Source organism: Mesoplodon densirostris, chromosome 19 (genome assembly GCF_025265405.1).
Source record: "Mesoplodon densirostris isolate mMesDen1 chromosome 19, mMesDen1 primary haplotype, whole genome shotgun sequence".
In the NCBI taxonomy this organism is placed as follows: Eukaryota; Metazoa; Chordata; class Mammalia; order Artiodactyla; family Ziphiidae; genus Mesoplodon; species Mesoplodon densirostris.
In genome coordinates this window covers 65,979,660-66,006,005 of record NC_082679.1, presented here as the reverse complement: position 1 = coordinate 66,006,005, position 26,346 = coordinate 65,979,660, and the positions used below count along the sequence as shown (strand labels likewise).

Here is a 26,346-nt window from a genome sequence, read left to right as displayed (position 1 = left end):
CAGGTGCACAAGACACTGAGTTCCCAGGGACATCGTCCCCAGGAAGGTTGCTCCTCAGACCCTGACCACGGGTCAGAGTCCCCGAGCCATCCTGACGGACACCCGGACGAGAGGGAGATGCAGGTCTCCAGGGGCAGCTCCAGACGCAAACCATTCTCAGGACCTAACGAGGCAGCCCTTTCCTCTGCCGTGAGAAATCACACTTTGATCTTCAACCTGCAGAGCTTTCAGATGACGAAATGCCTCCCCTGCATCAGCCCCGACCTGCCCAGCGCTGCAGGCCTGCGTCCCAGCACCAGAGTCAGGGCACGGGGGTACCGCCGTGCACAGTGACGCCACCAAGGCTGCTGTGCGGCTCCTGCCACACGTGCGGGGCTCAACCTCACTCGGAGGACACAGCAGCCTCACAGGGGACGTCCTTCCCCGGGCCTGGCCTGGAAGAAGTGCCACAGTCACGAGGACAAGGACATAGAGACAGGCCCAGGCTGGAGGAGACCAAGGAGACAGGACAGGTAAGCAACATGAGGCTGGACTGGACCCTGGCCCAGAAAGGGCGCGTCTGCAGGTCAGAGGCACCTGCTGGACACCTGCGTCAGGCCTCACCCACGTCGGCCTCTGGGCTGCGTGGAGTAAGGGAATAGACTGCTTCTCCATTGCTTTTGTAAGTCTGAAACTATTTGAAAATGAGAGGCTAAATAAAAAAGTTTCACCCTTAGCCACATACAATCAGATGCCACTGTCCACACACTGGCCACCAGATCCACCATCCCAAACACCGAGAATACTTTAAAGAGGAACATAAATACACAAATAGGGACTTCCTTGGCGGTCCAGTGGGTAAGACTCCGCGCTCCCAATGCAGGCGGCCTGGGTTCAATCCCTGGTCAGAGAACTAGATCCCTCACGCACGCCACAACTAAGAGCCCACATGCCGCAACTAAAGATCCCACATGCCACAACTAAAGATCCCACATGCTACAACTAAGACTGGCGCAGCCAAAATAAAGGATAAATATTAAAAAACAAACAAACAAATAAATGGTTCTCTTAGACCAAAACTACTTGGAGAAAAAAAGTGTCTTCCTTATCTACAATACCTAAAAACAACACCAGAATTCTGATTAAAGAAAAATTAAAAATGGATCCTACACAGCTGGGACTTGAAAAGATACCTGTGTGCCCATGTTCACAGCACATTATTCACAACAGCCAGAAGAGTCCATCGAGAGATGAGTGGATAAGCCAACTGCGGTCCATCCACACCTGGGAACATTACTCAACCTTAAAAAGGAAGGGAATTCTGAGACTTCCTGGTGGTCCAGTGGTTAAGACACTGTGCTTCCAATGCAGGGGGTGTGGGTTCGATCCCTGGTCAGGGAACTAAGACCCTATGAACCTTGAGGACATGATGCTGAGTGAAATAAGCCAGTCACAACAGGACAAACACTGTACATTCCTACTTAAATCAGACACAGACAGTAGGGTGGTGGGGGCCAGCGGCTGGGGGAGGGAAGAATGCCAAGCTGTTATTTAATGGGGACAATTTGTGTTTGGGAAGACGAGAAAGGTCTGGAGACGGATGGTGGTGATGGTCATTACAACAATGGGAATGTACTTACTGCCACTAAATACTGCATTTAAAAATGGTTAAAACCATAAAATTTATGTTTCGTATATTTTACAATGAAAACAAACACAATATCTACACACACACACACACACACACTCCAAAGAGGATCTTACAGGAGTAGCTCACAAAAAACAATTCCATTAAAAAGAAAAAAATTGTGTGGAAGCCAGTCCAGAGGTCACCTCAAGGGCAGCAGACACAGCACCCCCAGCTGTGCAGCTGAGGCACCGGCCGCACCCACGCCGGACACAGAGACTCTCACAGCAGCAAGACTCCCTGGGCTCCTCTGAGCCTGACCACCACCGTCGTGACCCAACCCGACACGGTATTCCCACCTTTTCTTCCTTTTTCTTTTTGTACTACTGCCCTAACTTTGGGAAAGTGAAAGCTGTGTTTCTGGTTATCACCTGCCGGAGAAAGAGTTCCCAGTGCTGACAAACCCTCAGGGCCCACGAGCATCCCTGCCAACCCGGCCCCGAGCAGCGCTCACCGTCCATCTCCACCAGCAGCTGGTTGAGCGTCTGCTCCTCCTCCGTGTTGGAGAAGCCGGACACGGTGGTGGAGCGCTTCTTGCCCACGGCGTCGATCTCGTCGATGTACACAATGCAGGGGGCCCGGGCGCGGGCTTCCTTGAAGAGGCTCCGCACGCGGGCCGCGCCGAGGCCTGAGGACACAGGGGATGGGGAAGCGGGCGGGTCAGGGGCACGGACCCTGCTCTCGGGGAAACCCCAGCAGGCGGACCCTGCTGCACGTGTGCCGGCCCACTCCCTCCTGGACGCCCCAGACCACGGCTCCCCAGAACGTCAGCGCCCCGTTCCCTCCACGCCCACGACTCCCTAAGGCAACCCAGCCACTGCAGAAGGAGCGCGCCCCGGACACGTGGTCGGGGGGGCCCACCTCCAATGACCTCTACGAACTCCGGGCCAGCCATCGCCAGGAAGGGCACCTGGGCCTCTGTGGCCACCGCCTTGGCCAGCAGTGTCTTCCCGCAGCCGGGGGGGCCGAGCAGCAGTGCGCCCTTCGGGACCTTGGCTCCGAGCTGAAGGAAGCGCTCTGGGCTCTAGAAAAGCAGCAGAGGACACGCACTGACCCCCGGCGCTCCAGAGAACCTTCGGGACATGACTCTTAGGGGCCCTGGGTCACGTGCACGTGGCTCTGGGAAAGCAGAGTGCTCTATGGTGACGGGGGACAGGCAGCACAGGGCACCGTGGTCACGGAAGCCGCCACTTAGGTGCTGGCCAAGCAGGGGGCTCACCGTGTAGCAGTCCGCCCCGCCCCCTGCGCCGCCCCCCGCTCACCTTCAGATAATCCACAAACTCCTTGACCTCCAGCTTGGCCTCGTGCATTCCTGCCACATCTTTGAAGCTGACTCCTTTCCCCGTCTTGCCATCCACAATCGTGAAGCGAGCCATTTTAAGCTGATTCTGAGCAGAAAGACAAAGGGCGGAGAGCCTGTGCAGCCCAGTAGGGCAGGGCGGGGGAGCCCTGGGTGCCGGCTCACCTGCACGTCCTGCCCCACCGTCCCCACTCACTCAGATGGCAGCTAAGGGCACGGTCCAGACACACGAGGGCACTGACAGCCAGAAAGCTGCCTGGCGTCCAGCAATCTGCCTTAAAGGAAAACACTCCCCATGTCAAATAGGTGAATCAACATCTTTGCGTGAGCCATCTTATTTCTCTGTGTGACCTTCCCCACTATCGTGTGATTTCTTTTTCTGATTGTAAAAGTTATGTAACAACACGCAGTTCTGGGGAGTGTCGGTAAAAAAGTTACTTGGTCAATTTCTAGAGCGCAATCTGGCTGGACAGACAAGCTCTTGGTGAGGGGCTCAACCTCAGCCACGATCTCCTTCAGGACAGTCTCTCAAAAGATGCAGCTGCATGGGATTCGCCCCAGTATTATTTAAATCCAACAATAAACAGCCCAAAGTGTCCAAGAACTATGAAACTGGCTGAGCCAGGTACGGCGCACCCCACGAGACACCACGCTGCCACTGACACTGTGCGTGCACGTCCTGAGCTAACGAGGGCCCCAGTCCGGGGGAAAACTGGGGCGCTCTGTCCCCCCGGCCGGTTCCTAGGAGGGGCTCCTCCACGGCCCTCTGCTGATGTGGCTGACAGGCCACGTACGACTTGAGGGGGAGGGAAAGTGCACGTTACAATGAATGCCATGACAGCAGAAGAAGACTTCTAAAGTCCACAAAGGTCGTCCTTTTAAAGACAACCTTTAAAGCTGTCTCAGCTAGCAGGGAAACCCCCCAAATAGTCACGTCCAGCTGAGAGCGCAAAATGCAGAACACAGGGCAGCGTAAACCCTTTGGCTCAGCCATCCACGTGCCAGGAGAGGGGCCTCGGCTGGAGCCAGTGCTGTGCCCCCCAGGTCAGCCAAGTGGAAGGAAAGAAGAGCTGCCAGACGACGTCCAGGCTGACGTCCACTGTGCACTCATCCCGCAGGTGACGGGAAAGGGTCAGCACAAACAGACGAATCCCAGGACCACAAGCTCGGGGAGACGATAAGTACAACTTACAAAAGCACTGAATCCGCCTTCCCGTCCTGTCATTCCAGCCAGACGGAAAACATACCACAGGATGGCCAGGCCCACGGCTGTCATCCCCAGGGCATAGAGGGCACTAGCATGAGAGAGAAAGGTGGGCACAGCCTCAGGCCTGGCCGCCGGGCAGCCGACACACACACCTCACACAGGCTGGGGCCCGCAGATGCTCCCAAGATGAGAAGGGCTCCCTCACTCTGAGATCAACCTGTGGAACCAGCGCTGAAAAGGGGTTTCCTTGTCCCATTCTCACCAACTACCCCTCCTGCATCAAGTGCTCCCGAAGTCTCAGATCTGGAGCACAGCAGCGCTGGGCACGCAGAACCCGACCGTGGCATGAAGCCAGAATGTCACCCGCCATCCAGAGCCCTGGGGTAACTCATGCCTGCCAAGAGCAGCTCTTCACCTTCCACGTATTTTGTTTTCAAAAGTAGGCCATCAGTTTTGGTCACTAAAGCAAAATCGGTGTAACAGTAAAAAGAGAAAACCGTAGGGCATCACCTGCCAGATGAAGAGGGGGACCCATCCAGGTGTGCCCCCCCAGTCCCTACAACAAGCAGAGGTGCAGCCTAGGGGCCCTGCACCCTCAGGAGACAGAGGCTGTGGGACAGACACACAGCACTTCACAGACGCCGCTGGTCACCACGAGGGGACGCAGACCTCTGCGCACAGTGGCACCCAGATACGTGGCCCGCGACCCACTGATGGACGTGCCCCCACCGAGGAGGCTGCAGCCCTGCCGCCCACAGGCCCACACGGTCTCTGTGTCTCTCTCCAGCACAGAGCCAAGAGGTTCCACCGGACACCCTACTTCTCCCTTTCCCGCCTCATCTTCCTGTTTGCAGGCGACAGCAAACCCAACCTGGGCTGAATTCGGAAACACCACAGACAGCGGAAGTGGTGCCTAAACGTGACTCCAAGCTGGCCCACCTCATGCCGCCCCGCACGCGCCCGCCTCCCACGAGGGGCTCTAGCTCACTGCAGGCACGGCCAGTGTGAGATTTTTACTGGGGTTTGTTTCTCACATTACAAAGTCAAGCCTGGTTTAGTTTAGAGGCACACAGAAATGACCAACCTACTTTCCAAAGAATCCCGTCCGTTTATAGGAAACCGGAATCCTGTCCTTGCCTTCGATGTTCAGCTCATCCTCAGCTGCTCGAAGCTTCTCTTCAAATTTGTCGATATTTGCCACCTGCATTCGGTACATCAAGGCCAGCCGCTGGGGGCAGAAAGCAGAGGGACCGCGAGAGTGATGAACAGGTCAGACCGCTGACCCTGAGGACAGAGAACGGTGCCCCGGCCACAGCGTGTGGACAACGGCGGGGCTTCAGAGGCAGAGGCCTGCCGCTCAGAAACCCCCTCACGTCTAGGGAGTTTTCGTTCTCCCAAACACAGTGATGGTGACACGTTCACGGAGAAACATTGTAAGCAAACGAGGGGCAGCACGTGCGCCTTGAACTCAGCACCCGGGTCGCACCCCGCCGTGAGGGCGCAGCAGAGCCTCGGCAAGGAACCCGCGGTGCTGGACCACACCTACAGTCACCCTGAGAAGGTTCCCTGTTCAACCACCGGCTGGATCTGACAGTCAACCGAGTGAGCTCCTCCGTCCTCAGGCAGACGAGAGACTAAGGAAGAGGGAGCAGGCGGCGTCTCCCAGAAGCTGGTGGGACAGTCCCGTCACCTCCACCCCAATCCCACGTCAGTCATCGTTCTGGCAGCCAGGCCCATGCTTTCCAGGGTTAAACTGTTCCAGGCTCCGATTCTAAGCACACTCCTGGAATCTAAATGGAGCAACCAGACTTCCCCCTGCCCTGGATGACCATCATTATGAGTGGCCAGTCAGGCTCCACTTTGAGGGCTAAGAAGCCCAGATGGAGGGGCACACAGGGGACCCACCAGTCACAACCAAGCTTTGCACTGTAACGCCTCTTGGCCTTAGTGGCTGGATTAACCTAACAGACCCCAAACGCTTGGTCTGAACTTCATCAATCCTCGATCACTCAAACACCTGCCCTGGCCAATTTGAATGGAAGGGAAAAATGTAGAAAGGACCCTCTTTCTATTTCAATATCCAAAGGCAAAACGTATGATTCCAGAAGCCCCTTCAACCCCGCGTCTTGTGAAGCCTTCTCTGATCCCCTGGGCCCAAATCAGCCGCTTCAGCAGCAGCCACCAGGCCCCTCACCCTTGGGCCGGCAGCGGCTACCATTGCCCCTGGCCTCTCAAGTGCACTGGAATTTAACTTCTACTATCTGCCCAGCTGTGAAGAAGGAGAGGCTCGCAGGGCTGGGCTGTGCCCATGGCCGCGCTTGCTCGGGCAGGATGACCCCCTCACCCCAGCACCCAACCAGCCCAGAAGCAGAGCAGCGCCCGGGGTGCCCGCGGGGCATGCTCTGGGGCCCCATGGGAGTGAGCCATCAGGGAGGAAGCGCTCCGCCCACGGGAGCAAACCTGCGCTCCAGCGAGCAGACCGAGTCCAGCCAGAAAGCCCTGTCTCCCGGCGTGGAGAAAGGGGCCTGGTTTTCCCACTGTCTAAACTTTTAACAGAAGATGAGAAGGATGCTAAAGAAACTCAACAATCAAGTATAACTCATGATCCTTGATTGGATCCTGGGTTAAAAGTATTAACACAAAAGGCTCTCAGGCCAGTATAGAGGCACCTGGGAAACACAAACAGGATAAGTGTGTTAGAAAATATGCTGGGGGACTTCCCTGGTGGTGCAGTGGATAAGAACTCCACACTCCCAATGCAGGGGGCCCGGGTTCAATCCGTGGTCGGGGAACTAGATCCCACATGCATGCTGCAAATAAGAGTTCACATGCCGCAACTAAGGAGCCCGCCTGCCGCAACTAAGACCAGGTACAACCAGATAAATAAATAAAATATTAAAGGAAAAAAAGAAAATATTCTGGTATCGATGTCATCTTTCCAGGGCCTCAGGCTGGCGGCGTGTTCCTGGGGGTAAACGAGAGGGGTCGGAGATGGGAAGGCAGGCTGGACAGTGACTCCTCCTCACAGGAGGGTCTGCAGAGGCGCTCTCCGTGCACCCACCCACCTGCTTCGCAGCAGCGCTGTCACTGGGCATCTCTCCCCTCCCTGACGCCCAAACCCTCTACCTGGCACGAAGCCTGCAGCCTCCCCTCCCCCTCGCAGGGCCCCTCTCCTCCGTCCCCTTTCTTTCCTGCTCCTGCCCAGGGCCGGCCCTTGCCCACCCGTCTCTCAGCCACCTGCTCCGGCCCCAAGGGGTTTCCACCCCGACAGCCCCATCCCCTCCCTCCCCCGCCTGCTGGGCTCCAGCCAGCCACATGCCAGGCAGAGCCTGGACGCCCGCTGCCCCCTCTCCCTCAGCCCAGAGCCCCTGCCGCCCTCCCACCTCCTCTCTGCACAGTCCCCGCCGGGCCCGCACTCACAGGCCGCCCGAACACCACGGCGCCGGGGTGCAGGTACACCTCCACCACGTCGCTCTCGGGCACCACCTGCACCCGCTGCACCTCGCCCTTGGCCAGCATCTCGTGCACGAAGTCGCTCCAGGAGATGCTGCCGCCGCTGGAGCCAAGCGCGTTGAGCAGGCTCATGACCACAGCGATGACAAAGAGCGTGCGAAGCCGCTCGCGGTACATCTGGTCCTCGCGTTCCCGGCGCCGCCGCGCCTCTGCGGGGAGGGGGGAGCGGGCGTGAGACCAGGGCGGAGCCCCGCCCCTGCCCCGCCCCCCACGTCAGGGGGGCTCGATGTCCTGCGCCGGCGTCTGTCTCCAGTATGATCCTGCATCTTAGCCGATTCTTCAACACAGTGACTGCTTACACGCCACGCCGTTCAAGGGCACCAACATCCCATTCCCTGAGGCCCCACCTGCTCGGATAACATGAAACCATTTTTAAAGTCAAAAGCCTCCCAGGACCAGCGCAGCTCCACAGTGACACCACATCTCACTGACAGCACATCTGCCCAACTACGACCCTCGCGGGCCCTCCAGGCTTGACCAGATACCCACCCATCCCCAGTGCCTGTGGCACACGCCCAGGTCCCTGATAACAACAGCCTCTCCACCACCACCTGCCCTCCCCCCACACAACACCTGGGATTGACACTCAAGCGAGCTGCACAGCACTCATCACAGCAACACTGGAAAAATAGCACACTTAGAAGTGTAAAACAGAGTCTGGAGACCCGTTCTTTATCTGAACCATCAGGTAAATTCCCCCGATTCACACCTGACATAGGAGCTCCTGGGGCGTCACCTCCCTCCGGCCCACAGCACACATGGGAAAGAGTCCCAGCAAAGGCAAGGCCAAGTGCTCCTCCCACCAACCACATGGGGGCAGCGGCTGCTGTCCACCCAGCACTTCACATGGTCTCGCTAGCCCACTGCCCCCAGGAGCCCACCTCCCCAGTCCCTGCACCCACCGGACGCCTCATCCACACCCCAGGAGGCCGTAGAACAACCGGCCTCGCTCACCTGTGCAGGGTGGGCCCGTCCTTCCTAACACTCCATGCAGCTTTTGCAAGACCTGCGGTTAACAACGCCTCTTGAGAAATGCGTGTACAATTCTTCACCAGCTCTGCCCAAGACAGACCTGTCTCAGCAACCAAAGCTTCCACCGTGCACTCACCCTCCCCAGAGGCCACGCCGGCACACACAGCAGGGCTGGCCGTGGTCACCTCTCCAAGGACAGACTGTGGAGGGGCTCAGGCAGGGCCCCTGCCCTTGGCACAGCCTGGAGGTGCAGCCACCCCCACACACACCACCTGCTCCTCCAACGGCGGCCTGGAGGAATTCGAAAGCATTTTAAATCGGTTTAGAAACCTGAAGCCTGAGGGACTTCCCTGGTGGTCCAATGGTTAAGACTCCGAGCTCCCAACGTAGGGGACCCGGATTCGATCCTGGTCAGGGAACTCGATCCCACGTGCTGCAACTGAAGATCCCGTGTGTCGCAACTGAGACCCGACGCAGCCAAATAAATAAATATTTAAAAAATAAAAAGTAAATAAAAGGAAAAATCTGAAGCCTGAGAAGACTGTCACAGCAGCCGTTTTGAAAACACGAAGGTACGTTTTAGGTATCACCCTATCTTATTACAATAGATTCTAACAGTGTATCTGGTACTTCAGTGTATCTGATATTATAGATTCTAACAGTGTATCTGATATTTCAAGCTCATAAAGGCGACCACTTACTGTGACTGTGGACAGCAGATTCATGTTCTCACGTGAGAAGCCATCTCTCTCAAATGTTTAACCTTCAGCCTCGCTAACAACCCTGTGGGGGGCAATCAACCCTGGCAGCCGCACTGCCCAACAGCCCTGCCATGCCAGCCTGAACTGGTTGAACGAGTTCTATTTCTGAAACTTTAACATAAGGAAACCAAATGTAACAAAACATACATCCATAGTACTGATCAGGTATGAAATCATGTGGGCCGCTCCAAGAAAGACAACGGGAAAACAGTAAGGGAAGATACAAAAGTGAGACACAGGGTCGGCTTAACAGATGGAAGGTTCTTGAGGTGTAGGAGACGAAACAAGATCTGACCCTGAGACTCTACATAGAAAAGGCATGTGAACGCCCTGGGCAGAAAGGACATTCCCTCCACTCGGAAGGCCCCCTTGTCTCCTCCCCACCAAGTCCGTGATCCCTCCAGACTCGGGGACACGAGGCTGCTGACTGGCGCCTCTGCCTGGGTCCTGTCTGCGGGGGGTGAACCCGCCTTCGTGAGCACAGCTCCTCCCGCCGGCTGCTCCTCGTATATGCAGCTCACGGAGAGCTGAGGGTCACCCCACAATCTCTACTGCCCGGGGCACCCAGGAGAGGCTGCTGCTTCCTAAGCCATTAGACTGTCTACCCGCTGGACCGCTGGAAAACTGTGGTCCCACGAGTCCTTCTCGGGGGTCTGAGGATGTCAACTTATATGGTGAGTCACCTGAACCAGCCTCCTGAAGACAAGTGAACCAGTTACGACGCTGCTGAACGTGCAGACCGCTGCAGGGGCCCTCCACGTGTCCACCCCAGCCGTGAGCTCTGTGCCGTGAACACAGGGAGGATGCGGCGATACCCTGGCTCTCGTTAATACCACCACAGGGCTGGTCCTGACCCACAGCCCGGAGAGAAACCTGAAGATGGAGACGAGGTGCACCGCACAGAGGATAAAGGGGCACCGTCCACAAAACGTGTTCTGGAAATGCCAGCCATCGCTGTTTGTTAACCTTTCACAATGAGGTAACTGTAGGCACCACGTACTCGTGAGAAGTAACAGAGGCCCCTCTTCCCTGTCTACTGGGCTCAGGGCCTTCCAACAGTCAATCTGACAAAACCGGGAACAACATCACAACCAAAACGTGGACAATACTGACACAGCCACCCCTTGTGACCCGCGCTCCTGTGTGGCTTCAGTTTTGTGCGATTTCATCACAGGTCAACGTCTGCGTATCCATCACCAGTCAAGACACGACAACTCCATCACTCCAACCACTGATCTGTTCTCCAGCTCTGTAATCTTGTGTTTGGAGAATCGAACGGTATATAATCTTTCAGGACTGGCCTTTCTCATTCAAGGCTCTCAGAGGGCAGGTCTGAGCGGGACGCTGGGCTGTGCTGCCTGCATGCAGTCCACAGAGCTGAGAGCTCACGGGCCAGTCAACTCCCTCACAGTCCAGAAGACACCCTCATGGAAAAAAAATCTTGCTTAAGCAAGCAATTATCGTCTAATGCAAATATAATGGACATGAACTTTATCCCGTTTTCTCAAGGCAAGCTACAGTTCAGCCCAAAATGAACAAATATACAACCACCCCAGGAAGGAGGCGGGGAGGCACAGCCCCAGCCCAGGGCCGCCGCCTCATCGGGTGTGCACCAGATGTGCAGGCGGCACGGGCGGAGGGAAGGAGCCGCCGCGACCCTTTCCCCAGACTGACTCTGCCTCTGGTCCCCGGCGCTACAGTGCCCGACGATTACCTGCGATGGGCTTAGCGGGGGGAACACGTGTCCGCAGCCACGGCAGGTCAGGAGCTGCAGAAAGAAAGCGGCCATGGCCACTCCTCCCAGAAATCAGTATCTGCAGGACCACGCACCAGCTTGAGCGACGCAACACCAGCCAGGCAGACGCAGAAGCTGCTCCGGCCCACCTACCTTCTCCTTCTAAAGGCTTTGCCCGTTTCAAGTTAAGGAATGGTCCCCTCTATTTTCTCCTAATTCTTTTCCGGTGTTGCTTTTTAAATTTAACGATTCAATCCACTCAGAATTTATGTTGGCAAATGAAATGAGAGTCTAATTTAATCTCCTTCCAAACAACTAAGCAACAGTTCCAAACCATTTCTATACAATCCACCCTTTCTGACACTGTGTGAAATGCCACTTTAGTTACTTGCTAATTCTTAGACAAACTAGACTCTGCTTCTGGATGTCCTACTTTGTTCCATTAAACTATGTGTTACTGGACCCAGCACTGACTTGTTGGGAGGAAACAATGTTCACATCTGCCAGTATCAGCCTCCTCAGGGTTTGTTTTCCGTAACCCTGCGTATTTTCTCATGAAACAAGCCCTTACCTTCCTCCTCCAGCTCAGAATGTCTCTGAAATGAATGACACACTTGAAGACACATCACATATCTCAGAACATGAAGACACATGTGTTCAAACAATCAGCTTTAAAGGAAAACTATGATCTCGGTGATAAATTACAAGTTATTACTATTAAAGTTCTACCTGCCAAACGCTGAGCAGAGGGCTCCTTACTGGGATCTCCTTCAACAGCCAGGTGCTTACAAACCTCGGGGAAAACTGGGATTGCCAGCGCTACACCCCAGGAAGGTAGAAGAAGTATAATCTGCCAAGTAATTTCACACGGAAACGTGTGGAGTAAGACACCTGGAATTGCTGACAAAACCAATGAAACTGTAGGAAAAATATAAAAAAATAGTATCAAAAAAAATTGTAGGAGGGAATTCCCTGGCCCTCCCAGTGCAGGGGCCACTGGTTCGATCCCTGGTCTGGGAATGAAGATCTCACATGCCACACGGTGCAGCCGGGGGAAGAAAAAAAGTAGGAAAAATAAAGAAAAATACCCATGGTCAAAGGTCATGCAGTGAAATGCTTAAAAATGCATGGGGGGACTTCCCTGGTGTCACAATGGTTAAGAATCCACCTGCCAATGCAGGGGACACGGGTTCGATCCACGGTCCGGGAAGATCCCACATGCCGTGGAGCAACTAAGCCCGTGCGCCACAACTACCTAGCCTGTGCTCTAGAGCCCGCAAGCCACAACTACTGAGCCCACGAGCCACACCTGCTGAGCCCACATAACACAACTCCTGAAACCTGTGGGCCTAGAGCCCGTGCTCTGCGGCAGGAGAGGTCACCTCAATGAGAAGCCCGCTCGCCACAACTAGAGAAAGCCTGCGTGCTGCAACAAAGACCCAACACAGCCATAAATAACTAAATAAATTTATAAATTTATAAAAAAAAAAAAGAAGAGCCAAGTCCCCTGGGGGCTTTCCCCCAGGGGTGATGATGAAGGAAGCCTGCAGCACCCACACTGCCTGAGCCTGTGGCCAGGAGGTCGACAACCAGAAACATCTAATCTGAACCCAACCAAGGGCACTATGGGAGTCGAGACCAATGGAAAGTTACAGCTCCTCTCAAGGTAAACGAAGGGGCCGCCAGCGAAGGATGGACGTGAGCATCAGGAAAACGCAGCCCCTCCTCGAAAGTCGAGCACAAGGAGCTTCACCCCATAACCAGTGGGCTCTGGGGCCAAACCTCCAGACCCCCAGCTCCTGAAGACGTTTCTGGACCAGACTAGGGAGGAAGGTCCTCCCCACGGTTACCAAAACTTGGTCGGGAAGCCGTCTTGTCCCAACTAAGCTGCCAGGGTGGCTGCGCCCTTCTGGAAAGATGAGGCCTGGGGAACGGGACCAGTCTGTGTGCAGTTCTGGTGACAGGCCCGGGGTCCGATAAAGAAAGCGTTTCTCAGGCTGCCGTCCCCCCTGAGGCGTCTGGGGCTCACAGGAGCCTGGTTCTGAGCATGGCTGGACTTTGGGTAAAGTACCTCCTCCAGGGCCCCCGGGCCTCGGGTCCCGCACCACAACCCTCTGCAGCCACGTCAAAATCAGCGCCACTTCCCCACGCGTGTGTCCCTCCCTGGACCCAGCAAAGAGCAGGCATCCAGCGTCCTCGTATGTAGAAAGGGCCAGTGACAGGGTCACTCTGAAGAGAGCGCACACAAGTCACGGAGCACAGTGCTGGGCGCGCTCCAACCACTCCTAAGGCCTAGCGAGTTCCACGTGCATCAGCTCCCCGCAGCCAGCTGGCATCTTAGAGGTCAATTCAGTCCAAAGTTCCCTTTTCATTTCCCTCCCCTTCACACAATCATCGAGTCCTAATTCCAGAGTCGAGAGGAGACTTGCAAGTGAGTTCGCTGTGCCCTGAGGCTTGGGGCCCCACTCCTTCCCCAAGCCCATGCCCCGTACCATCCTGTCCTCTGGGGCTGCTCCTCAGGTCTGGAGGCAGTGCCAACACCAGCCAGGTGTGCACGAGAGCGGGGCTTCGGCCGGGGAGTCCTGGAGCCTTCCTCCCCCAGAGCTCTGAGTCCAGGGCGGATCCGAGGCCCACCCTCTCCACACAGAGCACAGCAACCCCACCCGCCTTCAGGCACTCTGAACAAGGGACACAGGTGCTGATGAAGCCATCCCTAAAAGGATGCACAGGAAGAATCCAGCTATTGCATTAGGGACGGGGGCAGGTGTGATCCTAGGATGGGCTTCCTATTCCTTAGACTAGAGCACACACGTGCAGACAACCAAGGCAGCCATCGCTTAAGATCTGATGGATATACCTTCGTCATCTTCAGGGCTCCTCCCCTTGGCTTTATCGCTGCCTTTCGTCTTCTGCTTCCACCTTGAGGTGTTAAAGTAGTACGTGCCTCCTACAAGGAATAGGGAAAGTGTTTAATAACAATCAGGCTTGCAACTACAGGGGAGCCCTCAGGAGAAGAGCGTATTCCCAGACAACCAAACAAAACAGAAGCTATCTGAAAGCTACGTGCACAGGATCTAGACGCTGGGGTAATCATTCTTATTCTAATATCTACTCATTATAAATAATGAACCACTTCAACTGAAGTAAGTGTTTCTGTAATTTAAATTAGCCAACGTGAGGGAATAAAAATGATGAACACAAACTTGAGAAAGTGTCATGAAATTGTTGGAGAACAGCCCTTTCAAGACATGCAGTCACTTTAAATGAATTTAAACAAATGAACAGCGGTGAGCGGCTTCCGTAGGGCGCAGCAACAGCAGCCCCGGGCCACCACCTTCACCCAGACGCGCCCCCGGACCACTCCTCACACCAAAGGATCTGACTTGTCCAAGGTCTGAACCAACCACTGCTTAAAACGGGGGAAAGCGTCTCACAGCGTGACTGGGCTGCACCTTTCTTCATACACATTAAGAGAATCACAAATAAAACTGCTTCGATGTCCACCTGACACGGGGGTGTCTGGAGGTGACGGCTGTGCCACGGGGGGCACGTGTAGGCTGCCATGACCGGGGTGGGTACGTATGTAGCAGGGGGAGATTTTGCTTTTTCCCTGTTCCAACTGAATAAAGGGGGGAGTAAAAGTACAGGTGTCAACCCTTATGGTCCTTTGACCTAAGATCAACAGAGACAGCAGGATGTCCCAAGATCCCATTAATCGGTGCCACTCCAGTGTGAAAGCACGTTATCTGTAGGCTGCGTTTACGGGCCTTCTGCACGTAAGACACACACAGCCAGTTTGCAGCTCCTTACTAAACGTCCCTGGAGTTGGCTACAGCACATGAAAACCTCTGTCAAGCAGCCCAATTATTACCAGAATTAAAAACAAAAAAAGGAGAGACAACTCAAAAGAAGCAAAAATGGCTTGTTCAGACCTTAGACAAATTTCCTCCTCATAAACTTCGTTTCAGAGCATCTGGGGGCTCACAATGAGTAGCAGCCGGTCCTCTTCGTGATTTCGTTTGTCTGATGATGTCAAACAAGCAACATTCTCTGAATTTATTCACAAATGCCACAGGCTCTGCCTGTCACCTCTGTCTTCAAAAGATACACACCTAGAAGTTTCCAGAGTCCGACTGGATTCTGGACGAGATGCTGTTTCACCAACAATGTGCTGATCCCTTCAAACGTAGGGGTCAGCAGTCGCAACTGGAAACTCTGAAAAGAGCGATACAGAGAATCAATCGCACCAACACCACAGCACACCCAGGCAATGCAGACTAACTCCCCGCTGCAAAAGCTTTCCTAAAAGCTCTGATATTTATTTACTTGTAATATTAACACTGTCCTGAAATATGAAACAATAGTCTGAGCATTATTGCAAAGTTTTAACGTAACATCAAAAGAAAAAAACAAACAACAGCATCAAAACCTTAACAGCAGTGCTCGCTTCGGCAGCACATACAGTAAAGTGGGACCGATCCAGAGAAGATTAGCATGGCCCCTGCGCACGGGTGACATGCAAATTCGTGAAGTGGTCCATATTTTTTGGACCTGAGGACACGGGGAGGGGGAAGGGTTAGGTGGGACGAAGTCAGAGAGTGGCACTGACGTATATACACTACCAAATGTAAAACAGCTAGCTAGTGAAGCAGCCACATAGCACAGGGAGATCAGCTCAGTGCTTTGTGGCCACCTAGAGGGTGGGAGGGAGACGAAAGAGGGAGGGGATATGGCGATATGTGTGTACATATAGCTGATTCACTTTGTTATACAGCAGCAACTAACACAACAATGTAAAGCACTATACTCCAATAAAGATGTTAAAAAAAGTAAAAAAAATAAATAAATACAATAAGATGGGGATGTTGATAAAAAACAACAACAACAACAAAAAACCCTTAAAAGCAAGCGAGCAAGTCAAAGAAACGCTGACCCCAAGGTGCAGAACAGTGGCTGCCGTCCTGTGAGCCAAGGCTCACAGCTCTCCTGCAGGACCCAAGGAGCAAAGGCCACAGTGGCTGCCCAGACCCTTTGCTCCCCACAACTCCAGACGACTATTCCTTGTAGAACATTCCCAGGCAGTCCACCAGTGTCCCGCTTGAATGTGTTTTATGTTATGGTCAACGGTACATCTTAATTTCTTCTATCTCTGGGGTGGCAATTTCTTCATTTCTGTTTTATCTACTTATTTATTTTTAATTTTTTTCCCCTTAGTTCATGCCTGGTCTGCTGTTATTATGGAGAAAAGTAACTCCTTACCAAAGGAGTATGTTACATGTAATTTCCTGTTAGCAGCAGGTTAAAAATTCCTCATCCATACAATCATCGTCCCATTTAATTAATACCACTATTCTTGGCTCAGGGATGACCAGGAGGCATAAAAGGGAGGACCACAGAGTGTGGACTGGGCCCAATAACTGAGAAACATCAGCGTGTTAGATATAGTGGGGGGGAAAAAAGTCATTCTTCAAAGTCAGCCCTAAACACTGCTTGTTTAAACCAGATGACTTTGTTTTATTACTATTATAGCCACTGGTGGGGTTATCTGTTTAGACTTCACAAGTATGTGTGAATTGCCTACTTCAGTCCTTATTTATTCACATAGAATAATCAAAGAATCTGATCAAAAATAATAATTTTCCTTCTCAGTAGAACTAAACAGCAAAAACAGAAACAAGTGTAATGCAGCCATAGCTGCCCTCAGACTCAGGAAAGGTGGCCAGGAATCTAGAATAGGATTATGATATGAAATTGGTCCTCAAGTTATGGTAAAATACAGTAACAATAATACATTATAACCTAAAATCTGAGAGTCGAGGTCCTAAGAGAGGGCTAAAAAAAAATCAGCGAAAAAGGCTGATTTTTCAGCTTAGAACTTAGGGTCTTTGTTTTCAGAGTGAAATGTTAACGTTAACAGTGCCTGGAACACACCCTTCACACACAGGGTCTGTGAATTCGAATCCATAACATGTCAAGCTACACGACAAAAGCAAAACACAGTTACAAAGTACTTTGCTCACACAAAAAACTTTCTGACAGCCCACTTAGAGCATCTGGAAGGTGCTGGAATTCATCTGGGTGGGATCTGATCTATATGAGCTAATAGTTCTCTGCCAGAAATTGATGAAACTCTTACTCGATTCAATTTCAAAACGCCAGGAAGACGGGCAGAAAATACCAACACACGAAACAAGGACTAGAAAAGTCCAAGCAGGAACTGTGCGGCCTCGCCCCCCGCCCCTCCCTCGGGCTGCCCGCCCGTCTCGCCCCCCGCCCCTCCCCAGGCTGCCCGCCCGCCCGCCTCGGCCCCCGCTCCTCCCCCGGGCTGCCGGCCGGAGCGGCCTCTCGGACGACGAAGACCCTGCGGCGGGAGGGCATCTTCCCCGCACATTACCTGCAGGACTCGGCCTCCAGGCCCGACGACACCCATGAGAGGCCTGTGGACAACATACGGCCACCTCCACCCGGTCTTGGCGGAGCTGCCTGGGCTCCAGCCAGAGTAGCGGCCCCGCAGCCGCCCCGGCCCTGGCCCTGGCCCCGGTCCCAGGCGGAGAGCGCGCAGCAGCAGACACACGGCCGCCATGTTGACCCGGAAGCGACGCCTGCGCGGTCGGGGCCTCTTCGGGGCGCCTGCGCGGTCGGGGGCGGGGTGGGGGTGGTTTCCTCGGAGCGCCTGCGCTGTCCGGGGCTTGTTGGGGCACCTGCGCGGTCAGTCTTGCCAAGCGTCAGTCACCTGCTCGCGGATTCCGGCGCCGCCCACGGCGTCAGCTGCACCCCTAATCCTACTGGAGTTCTCTAGCGGTTTGAGGTGCCACCTTATGCGGAGCGCCTCGAGTAGAGCTGCAGCCAAGGAGGGCATCGGAACGCCGCGCCGAGCCGCCGCTCCCGTAGGGACTTGGCGCAGCGGGTCCCGGGACTTCAGAGCGAGCGAGGGAGCCCGAGGGGCGCGGAGCGTGCGCAGATGGCAGGGCAGCCCGCGGCCCTGACCCCGACTTCGACCCTCAGACCCGGATCTTGACCCCGACTCCTGACCCCGACTCCGACCCTCAGACCTGGACCCTAACCCCTACTCCGACCCTTGGACCCCGGCGCGGTCTTGGCGCGAAGAGGGTGCTGCCGAGGGGAGGAGGGCTTCGCTGGTCCGGGCTCTGGCCGCAGAGCCTGCCCGGGTGGTGCCCGGAGGGTCCTGCGGACGGAGCGGACGAGGAAGGGGCTTAGGGTAAGAGCAAGGACTTCAGGAGAGGGGAGCTGAGCCCCCCGGCGCAGGCGGCTGGCAATCTTGGCCTACAGATGCTTAGTTTTGGAGACGTAACCATCTCGTCCACTGTTATTTTCTCCTGGAGGCAGGCTGACTCCCTCTGGAAGTCGTGCCCAGCTCTGGAGACCAGGATCACACCCCGGGGGACGTAGTCCGCTCGATCCCTGGGAGGCGGAGGGGAGTCTGTGGTTTTATCCCTGGGATTCCGGACCCCAGGGTCCCCGCCTCTTTCCCAGCCCCCCGGGAGGTCTGGTGCTTGAACCCTTAGCGCTGAGACTGCTGATTGTGTTATGGTGACTTAAGTTTGTTTGTGTGTTTTTCTGTAATCTCCAAATTCCTACGGTCATTAGATGATAACCAGTCTGACTGAGTGCCAGCTAGTGCCTGGCTGTGTGTCAAACATTCTTTTAATCTTCACAAGTGTGCGAAGTAAATGCTTTTACATCTATTTTACAGATAAGGAAACAGACTCAGAACACTTTAAAGGAACCTTTCTACGGTCACAGCTAAGCATTAATGGCGCAGAGTTTTAGAGATGGTCTGACTGGTTTCAGGGCCTGTGCTCTTCTCCGTATGGCTGTAAAGGTCATATGTGCTCCCCGCCTCGGTCCTGAAGCTGCAAAGGTTTAGAGACCTTTTTTTTTTTGCGGTAAGCGGGCCTCTCACTGTTGTGGCCTCTCCCGTTGCGGAGCACAGGCTCCGGACGCGCAGGCTCAGCGGCCATGGCTCACGGGCCCAGCCGCTCCGCGGCATGTGGGATCTTCCCGGACCGGAGCACGAACCCGTGTCTGCTGCATCGGCAGGCGGACTCTCAACCACTGCGCCACCGGGGAAGCCCTAGAGACTTTTTTTTTAATGTAGCATCCTGGTTATAGGTCCCCGCTCTGGCAGCTAGGTTCTTGAGTGTGGTTGATTGTGGAGAGGGGGCTGCCCCTGACCTGCACAGCTGGACTGCCTGCCTTCTCGCTTTCTCTCTGAACAATCCATCCATCCTCCCTGGTGTCCTCCTTCACTGTTTTTCTTTCACTGGTTAAACTGCCCCACCCACATTCTGCTGTCCACTCTCCCCAGACCAGTCCCGTAACCATGACCAGGCTTCCAAGTAGTTTCTTGCCCCCTTGCACCCTATCAAAGCTTGTGCAACACCGCCCTAACAGGAAGTGGCTGAGCCCCACCCTCACCCGGTTCCCTTCTCACCCAGCACAGAGAATTTGTGACTCACAGCCTCTAACAAATTTGAACGTGTTTCAGGAGAGTGTAAGATGCAGTCCTATTAACATTGTTTGAAGTAAAAAGTGTTGTTGGGATCTAAGCTCTTTGCAGGAGGTTCATTTGGAAGCAGTGCAGGGTGACAGCAGGAGCTGGGCTTTGGGAAAGGAGTGCTGGCTTCTGTCCTTCTGAGTCTGTGGCCTTGAGCAAGTGCTTACCTTCTCCAAGCCTCAATTTTCTCATCAGTAAAATGGGGATAAAGTTATCTGCAGAGTGAGGCTGATATTGGGTGTCCTACGGGGTTGTTATAAAGATAAAATGCAATAAGAATACATGAAAGCAGCTCATCAGCTGGGAGGCCGTCCACATCCAGGATGTCGTGGGAAATGAGGTTCTGGGAAATATTAATTCACTCATCCAAACACATTTACTGAACAACTGTGCTTTGAGAGCTGGCTGCAACCCAGGCCTCAGGTGAGAGGTGGACCTTGACTCTGAACCTCGCCCTGCTCAGTCCCACCACTGCAGTGGCCTCGGGCGATGGGAGTTCAGTTAGAGAATTCAGACGCCCAGTGGCCTGGACCCTGGCAGAGAAGGACCTGAGGTGGGGGGGGTGGCCTTAGCAGCCCCGGCTCCTCCCGGGCCCCACTCCGGAGGCACCGCCTTCACTTTCCTGAGCCACTCCTCTCTGTCACCTGCTCTCTGTTCTTTCTGTACCTTGTGACTTGTGTTTACTCACTTCTACTTCCTCAGCTCTTGGAACCCCGTGCACATCAGGACCTTTGGGCTTGGCTTCCCTTAACTGTGTCAGAGGCCATCGTGGTGAACTGGCTGCGGCCCAGGCTTGTCTAGGCCTCTGTATCACCTCCCTGACATCAGGCGGGAGGGGCAGGGGAGCGAGGCGCCTCGTCCTGCTGACGTCCCTCTGACCCTTGCTGGGCTCCTGTGCCGCCAGCTGTCAGCCGAGGGGCTTCAGGCAAGCTGCTCTGAGGACATCTGTCCGTCTCCTTGTCTGTAAAATAGGAGTAACACTTTAGCAGTCTGGGACAGAGGTTGATCTTTTGGGTCATCTTTGGTTTTAAGATATAAGCTCCGTTATTAATATCAGAGCAAATAATTATTTGCTGCTTCACAAATTAGGCAGCTTGGCTGCAACTAAAGTGCTAAACCTTTTTTAAAAAATCACAGTTCCAATAAGGAACTACTGTATAGCACAGGGAACTATATTCAGTAACTCGTAACAGCCTATAATGGAAAAGAATCTAAAAAAAGGATAGGGACTTCCTTGGTGGTCTAGTGGTTTAGAATCCACCTTCCAATGCAGGGGATGGAGGTTTGATCCCTGGTTGGGGAACTAGATCCCGCATGCCTCGGGGCAACTAAGCCTGCGGGCTCTGGAGCCTGAGTGCCACAACGAAGACTAAGACCCGACACAGCCAAATAAATAAATATTAAAAAAATAGAAAAGTTATATATATATATATATATATATATATACATATACAAACATATGTATGTATAAGTGAATCACTTTCCTGTGTACCTGAAACTAACACAACATTGTAAATCAACTATATTTCAATAAAAATTTTTTAAAAAGCATAGTGACTCCACACTTGGGCCTGGTCTTTGGAACCCTTTGGCTGTTGCATAAGGTAATGACTAGCTGTACCCATAATGGTGAGCTGCTGGGCTGAGGCTGTCTTGCAGCTTTGAATGACCTGGCCTCTACCTAGATCTTTGCCCAATATTACGTTGTCATCTATAAAATACACTCCCCTGTGGAATGTTTGAATAAAGTCAAATCTGAATTTTGGTAAATTTTGTTTCTGGACTGCACATCTTTCTTAGGAAACCATTTCTTCTCGTATGGCTCACTAATTGGCTTTTACTCACACGTACAACAAGATTTCATAATATCAGATTTGTTCTTGAAAGGGGAAAAGTCCATTATTACTAGCAAAAAACCTGTCCAGGAACTCGCACATGACTAAGTAGCTATGTATTCCTCAATAGTTCTCCAGACGTGGGTGTGGGATTCTGAACAGACATTTAGGAGGGGCCTGGAAAGGGCAGGTCTGTGTTAACACCCAGAGTTCTGGACAGCACATGCCAAATTCATTAATTTAACCACTTGCTCTGTTGATTATATCAGTTATCCATTGCTGTGTAACAAATTACCCTAAACTCAGCAAGTGAGAACAACCAGTGTTTATCGCCACATGGTTCCTGAGTTCTTGGCCTCTCACCAGGCTGCAGTGCAGGTGACGCCTGGGGTTGTGGTCACCTGAAACTTGCCAAGTGTCCAAGGTGACGCCCTTGCCTGGCTCCTGGCACGTGGCAGCAGCTCCTCACCGTGTGACTCCATGGGCTTCTCATGTAATGTGGTGCCACGTGGCAGGGACAACCCAAGGGTATGAATCCCAGGGGGCAGGGGGCATCGAGGGCCGGCTTGGAGGCTGCTGCCCGTAGTGATGGTTGGAGAAGATGTCTGCTGTTCATACCTGCTCAGTAAAGCCCATCCGCTGGGTTCCTCACTACCCATCGTGTGGCCCTAGCCCTTGGTAGCGTCACACTAGTCACCACATTGGGTAGTTCAGGGAGAGGACAGTCATCCCCCAAGTCCTTCCTTAGGACTCATAGTTTGTTTTTTTTTTTTTGGCCGAGCCACATGGCTTGCGGGATCTTAGTTCCCCAACCGGGGATTGAACCTGGGCCCCGGCAGTGGAAGCTCCGAGTCCTAACCACTGGACCGTGAGGGAGTTCCTAGGACTCGTGTTTGCAAACGGGGAGAGGACTTTGCCTTTGGGTTCACGGAGTAGAGGCGTGAATTGACGGCGCTGCCAGCACCCTCCGAGCTGTGGTTGGAGTGGGCACGCCCACAGCAAAGGGGGAGGCTGCAAGGGAGCCTCCAGACAGCCCGGTGTGCGTCCCAGATCCAGTCACAGTGAGTGGGCACCCCCGTCGTTCCCTTGTCAGGGGCCAACCCCTTTCCTACAGTGCGAGTTTGCAGTGGGTTTTCTGTCTGTTCAAATTGGGGTTTGCCTGTCCAGGTCCTTTAGCCACTGGGGAGCCACAGCCAGACACCCAAGGTTCACCTCCATGCCCTGGCACCTGTTCAGAAGCCTTGTCTGGGTCCCGCTGGCAGGAAAGAGGGATCGTGTCTGGATGTCCATGTTATAGCCAGTATCTGAAAGTTACAGGCTTGATATGTCTCTGGTCCCTCAGGTTACCTGTTGAGGGATGATAGGATAAGGAAAGAAGCAAGGCTTTGCTGTTCTGTGTTTTGTCTCCCGGGAGCTCCCCATTGGACGTGCCCTGTAGCCAACAGGATGCTCTGGGATCCTGTAGCCACTAGTCAGATTGTGTGCCCATAACACACGGCTAGCAGCTTTCACAGAGAGGCTCCGTTTCACCCGCTGGACAGAGCGTGCCGTCTCCCGGAAGGAGGACGGTCCTAGGCCTTTGTGCTTTTCCATATTAAGACACAGAGTGGCCACCGGCTGGCTGTTTCTGGACCCCAGAGGTCTGTGGCTGTTAACAGTTTATCAGCACATCAGTGGTGGGCCTGCCTCTGCAGATGTTCCACAAACCACATTGAAGTTGGACAGTCACAGCAAAATGGGGAAAAGACAGTGACAAGCAAGTGCTTGCAGAGGTCCTGGCCTTTCCTGCCAGCCCACTGAGGAAAACCTGCCTTCCTCCGACCTCCTGTCCCGTTCCCTCAAACTCAGAGGTGGCTGGCCCATTCTCGATATTCTGTACGGCAGAACAGAAAGACAAAGGACAAAAATAGCTCAAAAGAAAGGATGAAAGAGGCAGAGGATGGGGAAGACACATCAGTGCTGTTACTGGTCCAAAGCAAAGCTGGTGGGGAGATGGGGTAGGAGGCTGGAGTTTCTGGGGGCAAGTTTTGGGGAGATTGGTGAGAAGCCTCCAAAGCAGTTGCAGAGAAGGAAGGAACTGGAGAGAAAGGGAGATTTTTGCGGTATAAACTCAAAGTGCCTTTGACAGATGTTTGCTGCATGGCTGTGTCCTGGGTGCTGAGGACACAGCCGTGAACAAAGTGATGGCTGGTCTCAGTGGCCTCCCGTTCTAGTGACAAACCCTGAGGCGGGGTGATCAGGCTCCGCAGAGAAGGGAACATCTGAAAAATTGTGGTGAAATATGCATAACATAAAATCTGCTCTCTTGGAAGGGGAAGGGAAGGCAGAAGCTGGGAATGTGCAGGTGGGAGATGCTCTGTGGCCGGGTTGGGTGGAGGGAGGAGGAGGGAGGCAGGGCTGGGCTCAGGCCAGGGCCAGAATGCCCAGTGGTCAGGACCCTTCCTCTGTGCTGGAGGGGCTGGAGGGTTTTGAGCCCAGGACCAATTGCTCTGTTTTATAAGCATGATTTGGACTGCTTTGTGGAGAGCAGACTCTAGACAGATGTGAGGTGGGGAAGGGGAGGGCAGGAGGACCCTGCGTGGGTGGAGGGGAGGTGCGGTGACAGGGGCTGGTCTGCAGGAGGCCCTGGAAACCTGGGGAGCTTCCAGTTTCCCCCAGTGGCTGGCCGCTTGGCTTGCCTCACAGTCCCAGGGAGGCCAGGGTGGCCGAGCACAGGGTCAGCACACAAGACAGCCTCAGCGCAGATGCGGCGCAAGGCGAGGGCTGAGTGCTCAGACAGGCCTCCCTCCGGGACAAGCTGCTGCGGCAGCGGCCACGAGGCTCAGGGGTACAGGCACTGCTGCCTTTTCTCTGTGATTGACGGGGTTGATTTTACAGAGGAAGAGGTGGCCGCTTCTACATAGAATTTCAACCATGGCTCACATACCCCCCCTCCTCCGTGGACCGTTGAAAAGATAGACCAGCACAGGAGGCTGGGCACCAGCATCTCCCAGCAGCTTCCCCTGAGGGGTCCTGTGTTTCTGGAATTCCTCTTGTGCCCCCTCCAGCCAGCCCTGGTTGGAGAGGGCACAAGAGTTGATCAGGTCAAGTTGGAGATTACTTGGAGACAGGAGGGTACTTTGCCTTCACAGATGCCTCCGATCGCAGTGTGCAATTTGGGTTTTGCCGTCTCCACCCCCGCTGCTTTATGTTTTATTTCGTTTGACAGTTTATTTGTTACTTGGGCCCTAAGGCAATCCTATATGAGGTCACAGTTTAATAAACAGAATAAACAAAACAAACCCCGTAGACTGTGTTTACAATCCGTCTCTACTGGCAGAAGGGAAGAACTGAAGGACCCTGAGGGTGGACGGGGAGAAGCTGGCCTGGCCGGACCTCGCGGATGCAAGAGGGGTCACAGCCCCGAACGCAGGAGCCCAGGGGCGGCCAGAGCACTTCTACGTGCACATCTGTCCTTTTAGAATCCCCTTTAAAGTTGTGAAGTAAATCTGGGTTTCAGTGACAAACTGTATTAATTCCTGTAACACCGAATGCCCATGCTGTCCCCAGATTACCATATCGTGGGAGTTAGGTGCACGAGCACAGCACCCGCCCAGGACCCCGAGAAGCAGGCACAGGCCGGTTCTTAGGCTGAGGTCAGGGCAGGAGCTGGGCGGCTGGCGTCCAGGCCCTGCGGCCCGGGCCTGGGCAGGGCACGTCCTCCACAGCACACCCATCGGCAGGTGCATGAGTGACACGCGGGACAGCTCCGGGGCCATGTGCAAAAGCCCACAAGCCACACTGGCTGGGCTGAGCTCCATCCTTATGCACTGCTTCACCGTTTCCCATCTCCCCGTGATCTCCAGGGCCGAGCCTCCTCTCTCCCTCCTTGTTGTGCCTCCGCCTGCCCATCTGGTGGCACACAGCTCCGTCTTCTGGACCCCAGGACTCTGAGAACAGCTGTCCCCACAGCCCAGTCACGGCCCCCAGGCTGCCAAGCATCTGTGCACCCTGCTCGCTCCTGTGGGCATTTGAGAACTGGAGCTTGATGCAGGGTAACTCTAGAAATCACATACGGAAGGACGCTCCCAGCACTAATGTGAGCATTTCCTTAGGTTTGTGGTCATGGTTAACAGGTGTCGGCTGAGTTGTGTGAACCGTGCTGGGTGGGTTGTTCTTTATTTTTTTTTTGGCGGTACGCGGGCCTCTCACTGTTGTGGAGCACAGGCTCCGGACGCGCAGGCTCAGCGGCCATGGCTCACAGGCCCAGCCGCTCCACGGCACGTGGGATCCTCCCGGACCGGGGCACGAACCTGCGTCCCCTGCATCGGCAAGTGGACTCTCAACCACTGCGCCACCAGGGAAGCCCCTGAGTGGGTTATTCTTCGTGAGAATCCGGCCAGGTAGGTGCTCTCATCCCCCATTGCAGGTGGGGAAACCGAGGCCCTGAGTGAACGCGCTGCCCCGGGTCACAGTTAATAGGGGGCAGAGCTGGGGTCTGAACCCAAGCAGTCTGGGGCCAGAGTGTGTGCTCTTAACGACTGCTGTCGTGGGAGAGGGATCCGTGGGAGCTTGTCTACAAAAGACAGAGCACACGCCCGCTCCAGAGTCCGCAGTCACGGTCATCTTGCCGTTCACGTATTACATACACATTATGCATTATTTTATTTCATTTATTTATTTATTTATTTTTGGCTGTGTTGTGTCTTCGTTGCTGCGCGCGGGCTTTGTCTAGTTGTGGCGAGCAGGGGCTACTCTTCATTGAGGTGCGCGGGCTTCTCATTGCGGTGGCTTCTCTCATGGAGCATAGGCTCTAGGCGCACGGGCTTCAGTAGTCGTGGCATGTGGGCTCAGTAGTTG

General features: G+C 54.2%; 1 protein-coding gene and 1 non-coding gene across 2 annotated transcripts in view; one reads left to right on the top strand and one right to left on the bottom strand.

Annotated features, from left to right (window-relative positions):
- SPG7 (SPG7 matrix AAA peptidase subunit, paraplegin) overlaps window positions 1–17,745 on the bottom strand; it is a 29,808-nt gene extending 12,063 nt beyond the window's left edge. Inside the window, 9 exon segments of the mRNA XM_060083282.1 lie at window positions 2,121–2,294; window positions 2,528–2,690; window positions 2,929–3,054; window positions 4,159–4,261; window positions 5,262–5,401; window positions 7,594–7,835; window positions 14,012–14,101; window positions 15,267–15,369; window positions 17,549–17,745. Of these exon segments, the coding sequence (XP_059939265.1) occupies window positions 2,121–2,294; window positions 2,528–2,690; window positions 2,929–3,054; window positions 4,159–4,261; window positions 5,262–5,401; window positions 7,594–7,835; window positions 14,012–14,101; window positions 15,267–15,369; window positions 17,549–17,737 (1,330 nt within the window). The 5' untranslated portion in view covers window positions 17,738–17,745.
- LOC132481045 (U6 spliceosomal RNA) lies at window positions 15,594–15,700 on the top strand. The gene has a single exon (XR_009530752.1). It is a non-coding gene; the product is annotated as a U6 spliceosomal RNA (small nuclear RNA).
- Window positions 17,746–26,346: the final 8,601 nt, after the last annotated feature.